Genomic DNA, 12,708 nt, shown 5'->3' on the forward strand with positions numbered 1-12,708 from the left:
TGACTAGCCACATGGCAGAGTTTCCAGGGGCAGATCCTTGGTGTTGCAGTCTCCGGGACCAGAGGAGGGGTTGGTATGAAAAAACACGACCCCTGGAATCCAAGCCAGGGAGAGAAGACGCTGGCTGACCTCAGCCCCAGCAGTGAACAGGTGGCAGAGCAACAAGTGGGCAAAGCCACAGGTCTCCAGATTCCCCCTTCTCAACTTAGCGGGCCAGAAGACCCAGCGGCTGGTCGAAGACACAAGGTGATGGCGCCAGGGAAGGAAGAAGAGCTCACGGGTCTCTAAAGCTTCTGAAGCTGGGCCAGGCGGAGGGTCCCTCCAGTGGCTGAACGAACACAGACCCTGCCGCACCCTGCCCAGCGCCTTCCCAGGGCAGGGAAATCTTAAGAGCGAACGCAGCGGTGCACAAAATGACTACAACTTCTGAGTCAATCTCGCGGAGCAACCCGAACAGGAGGCGGGACTGGAAACCTAGGAAAAGGTACCAGCGGACCGCCCCAGCTGTGCGCCAAGTTGGAGCGCAAGGGTCCAAAGCACTCGCCGGCACTCACTGGCAAGCCAGCGGCAGCCCATCTGACTCCGAATGTCAAAACCCGTTAGTTTTCTTTTTTTTAACCTGTCATTAAAATTTGCATTCCCCCATTCTAGGCCGAGATGAGAAGGTAACAGGACCCCCAGGGCTGCCCAAGCTGAACTGCGAATTGGCACCTTGTCCTCTCATCCCCGCCTGAAATCCAAAGGCCCTAGGGCGCCTCCGGCTTGAGTTCCCACTAGCGAATTAGTAGCATCTCCACAAAAGAGGAAAGGAGGGGGCCGGGCGGGGGGTAGGAGGCCAGGGAGAGAGGAGGAGGGGAAGAAGGAGGGGCGCAGGAAGGAGCAAGTCAGGGGAAAAAAATCGCTTTTTTTTTTTTTTTTTCCGCCTCAAAACCTTAAGAGGGTTTGGGAGATCTGGTCAACTTTCCGAAACATCTGAATCTTTTTACAGCCCTCCGTTCTTTCCCTGGGCCAGCTGTGGGGAGGGAGGAAGGCGAGAGAGAGAGAGAGAGAGAGAGAGAGAGAGAGAGAGAGAGAGAGAGAGAGAGAGAGAGAGGAGAGAGAGAGAGAGGCGTGGAGGGGGAGGAGGGAGACAGCGAGCAGGCCGGGCGCGGAGTGCACAGCCACCGCCTCCTCGCCTCTCCAAACTCCAGGCCAAGGCGCGCGGTGGCGTCCGCGCGCCCTCGCCGGCGCCCCCGCCCGTCGCCCGCGCAAGCCAGGCATGAATGCTGAGACTTGCGTCTCTTACTGCGAGTCGCCGGCCGCTGCCATGGACGCCTACTACAGCCCGGTGTCGCAGAGCCGGGAGGGCTCGTCGCCTTTTAGGGGATTCCCCGGCGGCGATAAGTTCGGCACAACTTTCCTGTCGGCCGCTGCTAAAGGGCAGGGATTCGGGGACGCCAAGAGCCGGGCCCGCTACGGCGCCGGGCAGCAGGACCTGGCGGCACCCCTGGAGAGTGGCGCCGGGGCACGGGGCTCCTTTAACAAGTTCCAGCCGCAGCCTCAGACCCCGCAGTCCCAGCAGCCGCCGCAGCCCCAGCAGCCGCAGCCGCCCGCGCAACAACCGCATCTTTATTTGCAGCGAGGCGCCTGCAAGACACCCCCGGACGGCAGCCTCAAACTTCAGGAAGGCAGCAGCGGCCACAACGCGGCCTTGCAGGTCCCCTGCTACGGTGAGTGCACACGCCGGTCACCTGGGGCTGGGAACCTTGGGGTCCGTGGCTTCGCCACCCCCGAAATCCACTTGGCTTGCGGAAAGCAGGAGTTGGCGGGCCGGGGAAGCGCCGGGCGAGCGGAGGGTGATCCGGGTCGGTAAATGAAGATCGACTGCTTCGAAGGGGCACGGGATCGGTTCTGCCTCCTTCGGATCCCCCGGCCGAGGTGGCGGAGCGCTTTGGCTATTAAGCTCGCCCGGGAGTTGGCTTTTCCCGGTGTCTCCGCCGCTTTCCAAACCGCTCGCTTTGCGCTGCCCGCCGGGCCGGATTGGAAGTGGATGGTTACGTACTGGCCCGAGGCGTGCGGCTGGAAGGAGTCGCGGCGCAGCGCTCGCACTCGGGGGTCCTGGGCTGCGGGGACCTTGCTCCTCGCCAGCTTGGGGCTCCTCGCGCGGCGCCGCAGGTAAGAGCGTGGCAGGTGCGGGGCCGGGCGGGGACCGGAGCGCAGTCGACCGAGGGCGCACTGGAAGCCGCCGCACAGCATCGCTACTTGAGAGCGGGTTCGGAGACTCCGGGACCCCAGGAAACCCGAGTCCCGGCCGGGAGCGCGGCTCGCAGCGGGGACGGCGGCGGCTGGAGTGGTCGGGTGCTTCTCCCTCTGCGACCTTTGAAGGCGACTGGCCTCCAAACAATGGTTTAGGATGGACCCGGCGGGAAGGCAGGAAGCCACCGAGTCCCAGATGGTGTAGGACTGTGGGAAGAGGGAAGCGTCTAGGTCCTAGTGTAGGCCCGCGAGGAACCGGGGAGCTGGCCTAAATGACCTCTAAGCCCCCTTGAACAGCGTCCTCAGGACACAGGCCTGGGCCCCAGAGCACAGCCACCATGGCGGGAGAGCGGCTCAAGGGGCTTTGAAACCGCAGAAGTTCCAGAACCTTGGCCTTGTCTTCCTCCACAGAATAGGGATGGGGAACCCCAAACTGGAAGGCAAACAGAGAAGAGAGGACTTCCCCAGAGCAGGACACAACACCACCACCCACCGCCATCACCACCATGGCCAGCAGCCTGGCCTTGGCCTCTGGGCAGGGCCCTGTTGAGAGGAGCTGATCCTTGACTAGGCAATGAATTTGACTGCCTTAATCCAGGCCGGTTGTAGAGGCACTAGGCCTGGGGACAGAGGTGGGACATGGAGGCCTTAGTGACCAGAATAACCTTAGGAAAACAGCCCAGGGCAAACACTTTCTCATGTGCAAACTTGCTGTCTCCCAGGCTTAGACCAGCTCAAAGGGGACAGGGGGACAGCTATTCCCATAGTCATACATTTGTCTACACTTGCATTTTACACACACACACACTTCCTCATGAGTCAAGTACTCACACACATGTGGCCTCAAACCAACCACACACTCCCAACCCCACAGGGCAGGACTAAGCAGTTGCAGAAGGATCTGGTGGCCTTTCCCGCGTCCTCCGCCTTTCCTCTCCACCTCGAGCTGCAATGGGATCAGGCACTCAGATCACAGCCACCCGCAGCTACACACAGGTGCTTATTCCACACAAGGACAAGGGCACTCCCAGCCGTGTCCACAGGCACCTGCCTGCCCAGCCCCAGGGGCCAGGCTCCGTCACCTGGGATGTTAAGTGAGAGCAGGTCCCAGACTGGGGACCCATGGAGGTTCATGTGCAGAGCCACATCGTGCTCTTCAGGACACTCGCTTTTTCGTATTTTAAAGAAATTCACCGATGAGACCTCTGAGGGACCGAGCTATTAGACAAGAAAAGAGCTAGCAACTCCCCAACTCCTGGGGAGAAGACGCTAGGGTCCAGAGAGGGGGGAGAGGGCTCTGTGCCTCTCTGTGGCCTCCTGGTCCCCACTGCCAGGCTGGCCCTTCTACTTGCATTAGGCATTGGGGCTGAGGGAAAGGGCCAGCCATTTGACCTGGGACTGCCCCTGACCACCCTGTGACCTGAGAGCAAGTAACTCCACCGAATTCCTCGTCAGTACCACAGGGCAGTAATGGAAGAGGCTTTGCTGGGTCCTAAAGGCTCCCTCTGGGAGCCCCCTCCTGCACACTGCAGTCCCCTGGGTCTCTGCTATTTGGAGTGCCCAGTTCTGAGGAGGCAGCAAGCCCTGAGGCTGCTCTGGCAAAGCTGTAACTACAGACTGGGAGGAAAGCAGCCTGTCACCCCGATGGGCCCCCAGGTCCCTGCTGCCTAAGATGGAGGCACTCCGCAGGGCAACAGAGCCAACCGTCAAACACTGTGTCCCCCACAGCGACACCCTTAGCAACTGAGTTTTCGTGGCCAGGAGATGTCTGATCATTTGTAAGAAAGGGATTAGGCACATCAAGTCAAAGATAGGGAAACTGAGGCATTAAAGGCACAGGTTCTTCGCTTTACAGAGGTAGCTAGGAGAAGGGTCTCCAGTCTGCCACCATGCAGGGAAACTGAGGCACACGTTGACACCAGTTCTGTACCACAGCGATGAAAGTCTACTCAAAAGAGGGGAATGAAGGCCAAGGCAAAAGTCCTCAGCTGTTCCCAGGAGCTTGGGAAGGGCCTGGAAACAGCCTTGGCTTAGGCCTGGGCTCGGCTGATCCGGATCCCCACCACGGGCAGTTGAACACTCCAAACTCCCCCGGTTCTGGGGGTCGGTCCCCAAAGCAGTTCCAGTCGAAGGGGAGACTCAGTCTCAGGTACAATTCCCTGAATTCCGGGCACCCCGCGAGGGAGAGGCGGGCCTGGAGCTGCACCAGGGCCCAGCCGAGGGAGTTCAGGGTCCGGAAGCCTCTGCGGCCTGGGGCTTCTTTGAAGGGGAGGTGAGAGAAACCCTCCCAGATTCCCGGCGTCCCCTCGCTGTCTTCAGCCTTGGTTTCTCCGCCAGCACTTAAAAGGCAGTGATCAAGGTGACTCTGCCGTTTCCTCTGAGGGTAGGACATTCGCGCTTTTACGAAAGAGCCCCAGAGTTCCGCCTGCCGCAATCCTGACCCCGCCAGGCTCCCTGTCCGCATTGGGCCTCCCCAAGTCCGAGCCCCAGTTCCAGGCGGGCCGCGTGGGCCCCAGGAGACGCGCCAGGTTAGAGACCAGACCATTCCGCGGTGCGAAGAGCCTCCTTGACCCCGGGGCCGAAGCTCGGGCGCTTGGTCGCAAAAGCCTTGCCCGGACTCGCGCAGCCTCCGCCGGCGCGGCAGGCCGTGCCGGTGCGTCCGGGCGCGGGGAGCTGCCCTGCTACCTCCTTCCCTTTCGCTTTCGATTCGGTGCACGCAGGTTTTCGTTGCGAGCAAATTGCTACCTCCACACCCACCGGTCCCGGAAGGCAGAGGTCTCAGCGCCGAGGTGTGGGGAGACGGCGGCCAGGCCCCAGCCCTGGGGCGCCGCGGAGGGGCGCATCCTGATTTTTCGAATTAGACGCAGCGTTTAAAGGCCGGGGGTATAGATTTACTCCGCCCCGTGCGATCCACGCACCACGAAATATGTAAACTCCAGTGTGGTCGCATTCGAATTTGGTCAAAGAACCGGGATTTTTTTTTTTTTTTTTTTTTTTTTTTTATAACTGAGAAATCCCAAAGAAACTGGGAGAAACCCAGGGGCGGGCAGAAGCGAAGGAGCCCGCCGGTGATTGTGCAAAGATCAGGAGAAAAGAGATCCTGAGGGCAGCGACCCCCGGGCAGTTTGTAGGAAGAAGGCGGGGAAGGAAGATGCTTTTAATTTTTACTTTGTTAATTTCCATCGCCACCAGCCTGCTCCAGCAACCCGGCCTAAACACTCGCGGTTTTAACTAGAAAAATGGAAGACTTGGATGAAAAATCTAGCATCTTTTTAAATCATCCACTTGCACCATTTTTTCTTTATTATAATTTACGTACTAAAAAGCACAAACTCTTAAATGGAAAGTTTGAAGAATTTTCAGGGACGTGCACATCCGTGTAACCAAGGCGTGGATCAAGATGAGGACCATTTATGTGTTAAATATGTGCACGAACTCTCTTGGGGGAAAAATGTGTAGGTTAAGAAAATGTCGAGAGGCCTCGGAGCATCGGGACCTGGTCTTGTTCCTTGTGAGAGTGTTTCTTGAGTAGGGTGACCTTGTACGCGGGGGCGTTGGTGCAGTCCTGTTTCTAATATGAGGTTACAACCCGCCAGCCTCCGTCCTTTTCAAGGACCCCGGTGGGGCTGCCCGGCTGTCCCGGAGCCTGCAGTCGGGCGTTGCAATTCGAGCCCTGGTGGGAAACCAAGTTACAGCATCGTACATAAAATCTCCCCGAGGTCCCCAAGGACTTCTGCTTGGAGGGGCCGCGGGAGGCACTCACCTTCCTCCCGGCCTGAGCCCCTTTCTTCCCCAAGCTTTGCGCGCCTTTGTTTTGGTGGCAGGCTAAAATGTGAAATGGAAACACATCTGTAGCTGCGGGAGGGGGCAGTTGGCATCCGCCGCGTTTGTCCGGGATGCGGGCCTCTTCCCTGACCTCTGGAACCCGGTGCCCGAGGCAGTGGCAGAGAGAGGAGGGCAGAGCTGCCTGAGGCTGCCGCGGCTCCGCAGGGATGGGTCTGCTGGACGGACGCGAGGCCGCGCTCCAGCCCTGAGCCTCTCGCTGCTCCACAGGCGAGTCGGTGAGCAGCGAGCAGCGGCGTGAGTGCGGCGAGAGAAGAGAGCGCCTGAAGGGTCAGAGCTCTCTGCAGCGGAGCTTCCCTGTCCCCCGAAAACCCCTTGCTCCGGAAGGCCAACACAGGACCAGACACCGTTCAGGGTGGGGCGGTGAGAGCGCCGGCCTGGGTCCGGACATTGCCTCGCCTGCCCGGCGCCACCTGGCCATGTGCGCTTCAGTAGCGGGGTTCTCCAGACCTCTCTAGGCGACTTTGCGCTCCCCTCACTGAGCAGAGAAAGAGGGTCATCAGACTGGGAAATCACGGCTGCTGGCACCCCCGAGTGAAGGTACCGTCCAGTGAATCCAGAGCACAACCAGCGGTGCCCCTTGCTTAGGCGCTATAGGGCATCGGCCGCTGGGCCAGGGATCCACTAAATTAAAAGGGTCCTTTGGGAGAAAGGAGGAGGCACCTCACCCAGCCAGCAAGCCCTCACAGCCGCGGCGCTGTACCTGAGGTTTCCTCTCTGTGATCAGTGACCAGTGGCCTCTGGGGTCTCGCTCCAGAGGAGCAACCCTGAGCCCCTCTTGGCTGCGGTCATGTAAATGGGTGGCACCCCATCCACAGTGGAGACGCTCCTGTCACCTAGTACCAAAGTGCGGAATAGCCTGGGGACAACTGTGCCATCACGAGATAGGTGACAAAAATTCAGCGGTGCTATAGAAACCTTCTGCGTGTCCAGGAAGGTGTTCCCGGACTGCAGTCGTTCCCTATTCCCAGTGCATTCCGTCGCCCTAGCAAAGACCAGCTTTTCCATCCCACCCCTCACCGGCCCGCACCCTGGACGAGAGGGAGAAGTGGAAAAAGAGGTCCGCAGGGCGCAGAGGGAAAGAATCGCGTCAAGGGAGACTCAGAGGCGCGAGTGGCTGGCTGCGCTGGGCGGCCGTGGCTCTGGCTTCTGATTCCAGAGGCAGCTGGCAGGGTGGCCGCCACGCTCCGTGGCACCCGGGGTAACTTCTGGTGGGGGAGTTCTCTGGGAGATACCGTCCCACGCAGATAAGAGGCACCACTGCCTGCCAAGGTACCTGCCTTTGCTGGGACCGAGCTGCACGTACTCGGGACCTCCCCAAGGTTGCCAGGGCTGGGCGCCGGCGCTGCAGCACGTTGGAGAGACAGGGAGACAGAGGTTCATCAGCTGCTTAGAGCGGATTGCCCTGGAGAGGATTCCCGCCCTGAGCTGGTGGCCAAGGAGTGTGGGTGGCGGCCGCAAGCTCTTCCCAGAGAATCAGACCTCGGACCTTGCAGCCGAGGTCGGGGTGAGCTGCTGGTTCTCCATGCACCCCAAGAACGGTGACCAGCAAGGATGGGAGGATGTGGAGGGTGTGGGCTGCGTCGCTGAAGTCCGGCTGGCCACTAGGGTGGAGCAGTACCCATGCAGGTCACAGCTCTCCATGGTCCCTGTTCCCTAAATGGCTTTGGAGAACTCCGCTGTGCTTCTGGCTCTGAGATTCAGCTTGGAAATTCTGGAGTTTGGATGAGGTCCATAGGCCTTCGGGAGGGTTCTGCCCTGGTGCCAGTGGGGCCCACCTTCATCCCCTGTCCGCCCTGCCCACTCCCACATACACTCGTCTGGGAGAAATCATGGTGGGGGTGGCGAAAACATCTTCCCGGGAAGCAGAACAGGTGAACTGGGCAGCCGCCCCAGGACCCAAAGTGGGCCTGGGAGTCCTGGTGCTGCGTTCTGGGCCCAGGACTGGAGCGTCGCCCCAGGGGGTGTGAAGCACCTGCGTTTGCACCTCAGAGGACCGGGCTCAAGCCGCTGCCGGAGTTCCTGGCTCTCGGGGGACGGAGCTGCTGCACCGGGTTTCTGCTTACCTTCCCTACCGCCGGGTTCACTGGGCACCTACTATGGGCACAAACCGAGGGCGCCTCCTGTGCTAGCGCTAGTCCTTCCTGGTGTATACAGTGGAGCTTATCAAATGCTCAACAGCCAGAAGGATGAATGAAGACTTGGCGTTTTGTTTGGAGTGTGGCCCCCCAGGGTGAAGTGCCCCCGGGGCATTGTGAAGATTCCCGGGCTTGCGTGTGGTGAGCACAGTGTGAATGTGGGTGGGCAGGTGTCCCGCGGAGACTCGCTGGGTGTGCATCCTGCTGTCCGTGTGCTGCAGGGTATGTATGCGTGTACACACTAGTTCCTGGGCGCTGCTGTGTGAAAGACGTGCCATGTCCCCCCGTGCTTTAGTCTTTGTGACCAGGACATAGCTCCGTACACGGTGAGCAACTGTGTGTGGCTCTAAAGGCCTCTCCTGGCCCGAGTGTGACGTAGCCACCTCCACAGTTGCTCCCCTGGAGCCGGCGACTAAGCACATATGTGTCTCAGACTGACACTAGGAGGTGGTTGTGCCTCCGCGGGGCAGCTGACTCAGTGAATGGCAGTCCCCAGCAAGTGCCAGCGTCCTCCTGAGGCCCGTAGCTACGATCCATCCAGCCCACTTGCCCTGCATATAGATCTGCTGCCACCTCCCCGCTCTGTGGGGTGGGCCCTCAGTCCTTTGTGACTCGTTGGAAGGAAAATCATTGTGAACCCCATTCAGCAGATGAGCAAACTGAGGCCCAAGGAGCTAGGGAGCCCCACAGGCAGGTCAGTGGGAGGGCAGGGGCCCTGCCAGGTTCTCCTCACCGCAGCACCACCGTGCAGGCCAAGCTCTGCATCAAATAAGACAGCCACTTGCAGTCCCACCCCTTCCCAGAAGTGAGGCGGACAGCACCACAAGCTCCTGGGCACTAGGGGAGCCGGGAGAGAGGTCCCGTGGGGCTCCGAGTGGGCTTGCAGGGGCCCCTCCCATGTGCGAGCTGCCAGGGCGGGAGCCCTGCTCTGTCCCCACCCAGAACCCCGGGGCAGGGGTGCCTGAGGCCATGGACTGGCTTCCTCCTTTCCACCAAGTGTCTGCCGGTGCTGGGGATCTTGGTGGCCTCAGGACCGCTGGCCCCCAGCACACCCACACACCAGCCCCCGGGGTCGCGCTGGGGGCCTCCGGCTCAACGTTGGCAGAGACGACAGTCCCCTGCTGGCCGGAAGGTCCTGTTTCAGAGCGGGGCCTGAGAAGCCTGATTCCACTTACTCGGGGCTCACGGGACTTGGCCTGTCGCTGTGCCAAGCCTTGTGGGGGATTCTGAGAAGTGCCGGACAGCCTGTGCTTAAGGTCCCGAGGCAGAAACAGACAGGGAGGCTGACCCCCGCTTCCCGGGGCGGGCGTGGGATGGAGGAGCCCCCAGCGCGCGAGCAGAGGAGGTCGGCACCCTGGCCGTGCCGCTGGGCAGGCGAGACGCCCCAGGGTTCTGCGGCTCATTAGAAACCACCACTCGCTCCCAGCCCAGACTTCCAGGTAGGGGACCGTCCCCCAAGAGTGCAAGTCTCGACTGCTCCGTGCAATAGCTGTGTGCAGCAGGCTGCTTATCTGTCCAGGGACTTGCAGTGTCCTCATTTGTCCAGGGGACCGTCTGAGCCTGTCCTGCCTATGAGGGGGTCGTGGGAGAGGGCGCGTGCGTGGAGCGAGGTGCAGGAGCCCCGCCAAGCTCTCTGCCCCCCGCCGTGTGCTCCCTTCGGGGTGCTCCGGTATTGGGAATGGTGTGGGGTTCGAGTTGTTTGTTTTGTTTACTGCGCGTGTGCGGTGCTGGGGCTCCAACGCAGGACCTCGCGTGTGCCAGGCGAGCGCCCTACCCTGAGCCACGCCCAGCCCCGAGCAGGTTTCAGAATGAGGATGGGGACCCCGGGCGCCGTCCAGGGTGTGCGAGACCCCCGATGTCCAGAGGCCACCTGACCCTGGTTTGGGCCACATGTGTGCAGTCACATCTGGTTAGTATCCCAGCTCAAGAAGGGGCCACCCCCGGCTCTGCTGCAGAGGTTTCCTCTGGGGATCTCGACCTCCCCTTCCGTGGCATCCCTGAACGGCCCCTGACGGTTTCTGAGGCCATGGGCTTCTGTGCTATCCAGGCCTGAGCCCAGGGGACCAAGGGAGGTGGAGGGATGGGTCCCCCAAGGTCCGCCAGAGGAGGGCCCCATCACTCTGCCCAGGTCACTGAGCCAGGAGAAGGAAACGTTTGGTCCAACCTACAGAAAGGTAAGGTCTGCCCAGGCACGGTGGCACACGCCTGTCATCCCAGCAGCCAGGAGGCTGAGGCAGGAGGATCACGAGTTCAAAGCCAGCCTCGGCAACTGAGTGAGGCCCTAAGCAACTTAGGGAGATTCTGTCTCTAAATAACATATTTAAAAGGCTGGGGATGTGGCTCAGTGGCCAAGTACTCCTGTCTTTCCTGGCTCCTTGCCTTAGTTTGTCCATTTGCAGGGCAGGACACAACGGGGTCAGAGGGATCCGACCGCCAGGGCAGAACCTCTGGTGCGGCTTGGCCTTGTGAAGCCCCGATGCCCTGAGCTCGCCTGCCCGTGTGTCCGGCTTCTCCTGCGCGGTTTCTTTTCCTCCCGGTCACGACCCTTCCAGGTGGACAGCAGCATCCCTCCAGTTTCACAGATTTCACACCTGAGACGCAGGATGAGTGACCTTCCCCCAGGGCACAGGTGGAAAGGAAGGAGCGAGTCCTCCCTGTCCGCGGGTTCCAGGAGCCTAAGAAGTGTCTTTTTTTAGGATGATCCTACAGACTTGAGGTGGCCCTAATCCTCTTCCAGATGATCTGGAGATGAAAGGGGGTCTTTCCAACCTGCCCTGCAGGAGCTCTCCCCGTCGTCACATCCTGGGGACACTCTGCAGGTGGGACACCCTGCAGGTCGTCGTTCCAGACCTGGTTCAGACCTTGGGCCTGGGTCAGCGGAGCGCAGGTGCAGGAGTGGCACGGGGCCTCCCCACTGGCAGGAGGCTGGGTCAGGGCAGCCTTGTCAGGCGGGGTGGCGCTGAGGAACGTCTCTGGGCAAGCTCTGGGGACCATGCCTGCCCGGAGCGCAGAGGCTGCGCCGGCTGCGTCTGTTGTTTCCAGCTCTTTCCCCAGAGCCTGGAGCAGGCCTGGTGGACTCAGAAATGGTGAGTGTTGGACGGACGGACGGACGGACGGACGGATGGGAGGTGAGCCTGCGGGGACCCTGTGCGTCTTCCCGTCCTCTCTTCCCTCCTCCTTTCTCTGGATGGAGACTGGGTGACAACCTGAATTTGCAGTCAGTTTTCTTGTACTGGATGGAAAACCATGGATCCCAGGGGATCCCGCGGCCTGGGGCGCCAGGGCTGGGGCAGCCCTGTTTGGCACAAGCCTGGTGCTTTCGGGCTCTGGCAGCGGGAGGAACACCCCCTGCCTCTGCTCCCCGCTCTTCTCACCTCCGAGGCCGCAGGCCTGGGACCCAGCTGCCACATGCCCCCGGGCAGCCCCAGGCGGGTGGGCAGCCCCAGACGCACCGCCCTCATCTTCTCGCCTTGCCTGTGGCTGGTCTCAGGTCCGTCCAGGCTGCAGCCCATTCAGAGCCCCTGGTCACCATGGCCACCTGCCAGCAGGGCCATCTGAGAAGTGCCGAGGGTCCCCCACTCTTCCCCCTGCCCTGGGTTCTGAGGCCCCCCCCAAGGGACACCACCGGGCCCCTCTCCCACCCACGGCCCTGCCCACCGATCCCTAGCTGGCCACCTGCTCCCACCTGCTCCCACCGGCTCCCACCTGCTCCCACCTGCTCCCACCGGCCATGCCCTGGCGTCCCCCTTCCTCTCCCCGCGCTGCCCCAGCACTGGCACCTGTGGGCACCTGAGCACCAAGTCCCTTGAGTTTCACCGAAGGACCAGGCAGTGGGAACTGCAGCCCATCTTACAGACCCTGCCGAGGCTCGGGGATGCAGAGTGGCTGATAAGGGACACACACATGGAGGAGGGTTCCTGGGTGTGGCACCCCACCTGCACCCGGCACTGCAGGCCCTGCCCGTGGCCAGGTCTCTGGCCCGCTGGGAGTGGAGAACCATAGTGCTCTTCCCCGGCAGGGCCGAGCAAGGGTGAGACCAGGCGACGCCACTGACTCGTGGAGACCTGGGCCTGGGGTGTGGCCAGCCACAGTCACCGTGAGCAGGCCCTTTGGGGGATGGCATGCACAGGGACAGGGACAGGCCCCCTCCTCCTCACTAGGGAGGGAGCCTCTGCCCTGCCCAACAGCCCTGCAGGCCCGCACTGGGCGGAAGGGCTGATTCCCGCCCTGGGCGCGTGAGCTCTGGGTGGGACGCCCCAGAGAAGAGCCAGGGGCCTGGAGCTTCCCGAGGAAGGTCGCTCAGAGCGGCCTTGGAGCTCATCAGTTGAAGGGGCCAGAATGGCGCTCTGGACAGGAAGCAGCACAGAGCAAGGGGAGGAGAGCCCTCGGCCAGGCTCGCAGAGCGCACCCGCTTGGCAGCCACCACCCCCGCGGGGCCTGGAGGAATGACGAGGGCCTCTCACCTTCTGCCGAGGGTCAGGCTTTGGGGAAC

At 61.5% G+C, this 12,708-nt stretch overlaps 1 protein-coding gene across 1 annotated transcript in view; it reads left to right on the plus strand.

The window, feature by feature from the left end:
- Window positions 1–1,258: 1,258 nt before the first annotated feature.
- Window positions 1,259–12,708, plus strand: part of Alx4 (ALX homeobox 4) — a 37,070-nt gene continuing 25,620 nt past the window's right edge. Inside the window, exon 1 of the mRNA XM_047519053.1 lies at window positions 1,259–1,709. Coding sequence (XP_047375009.1) covers window positions 1,259–1,709 — 451 coding nt within the window. The remainder of the gene's footprint in view (window positions 1,710–12,708) is intronic.

The sequence above is a fragment of the Sciurus carolinensis genome, chromosome 11 (assembly GCF_902686445.1).
Source record: "Sciurus carolinensis chromosome 11, mSciCar1.2, whole genome shotgun sequence".
Taxonomy (NCBI): domain Eukaryota; kingdom Metazoa; phylum Chordata; class Mammalia; order Rodentia; family Sciuridae; genus Sciurus; species Sciurus carolinensis.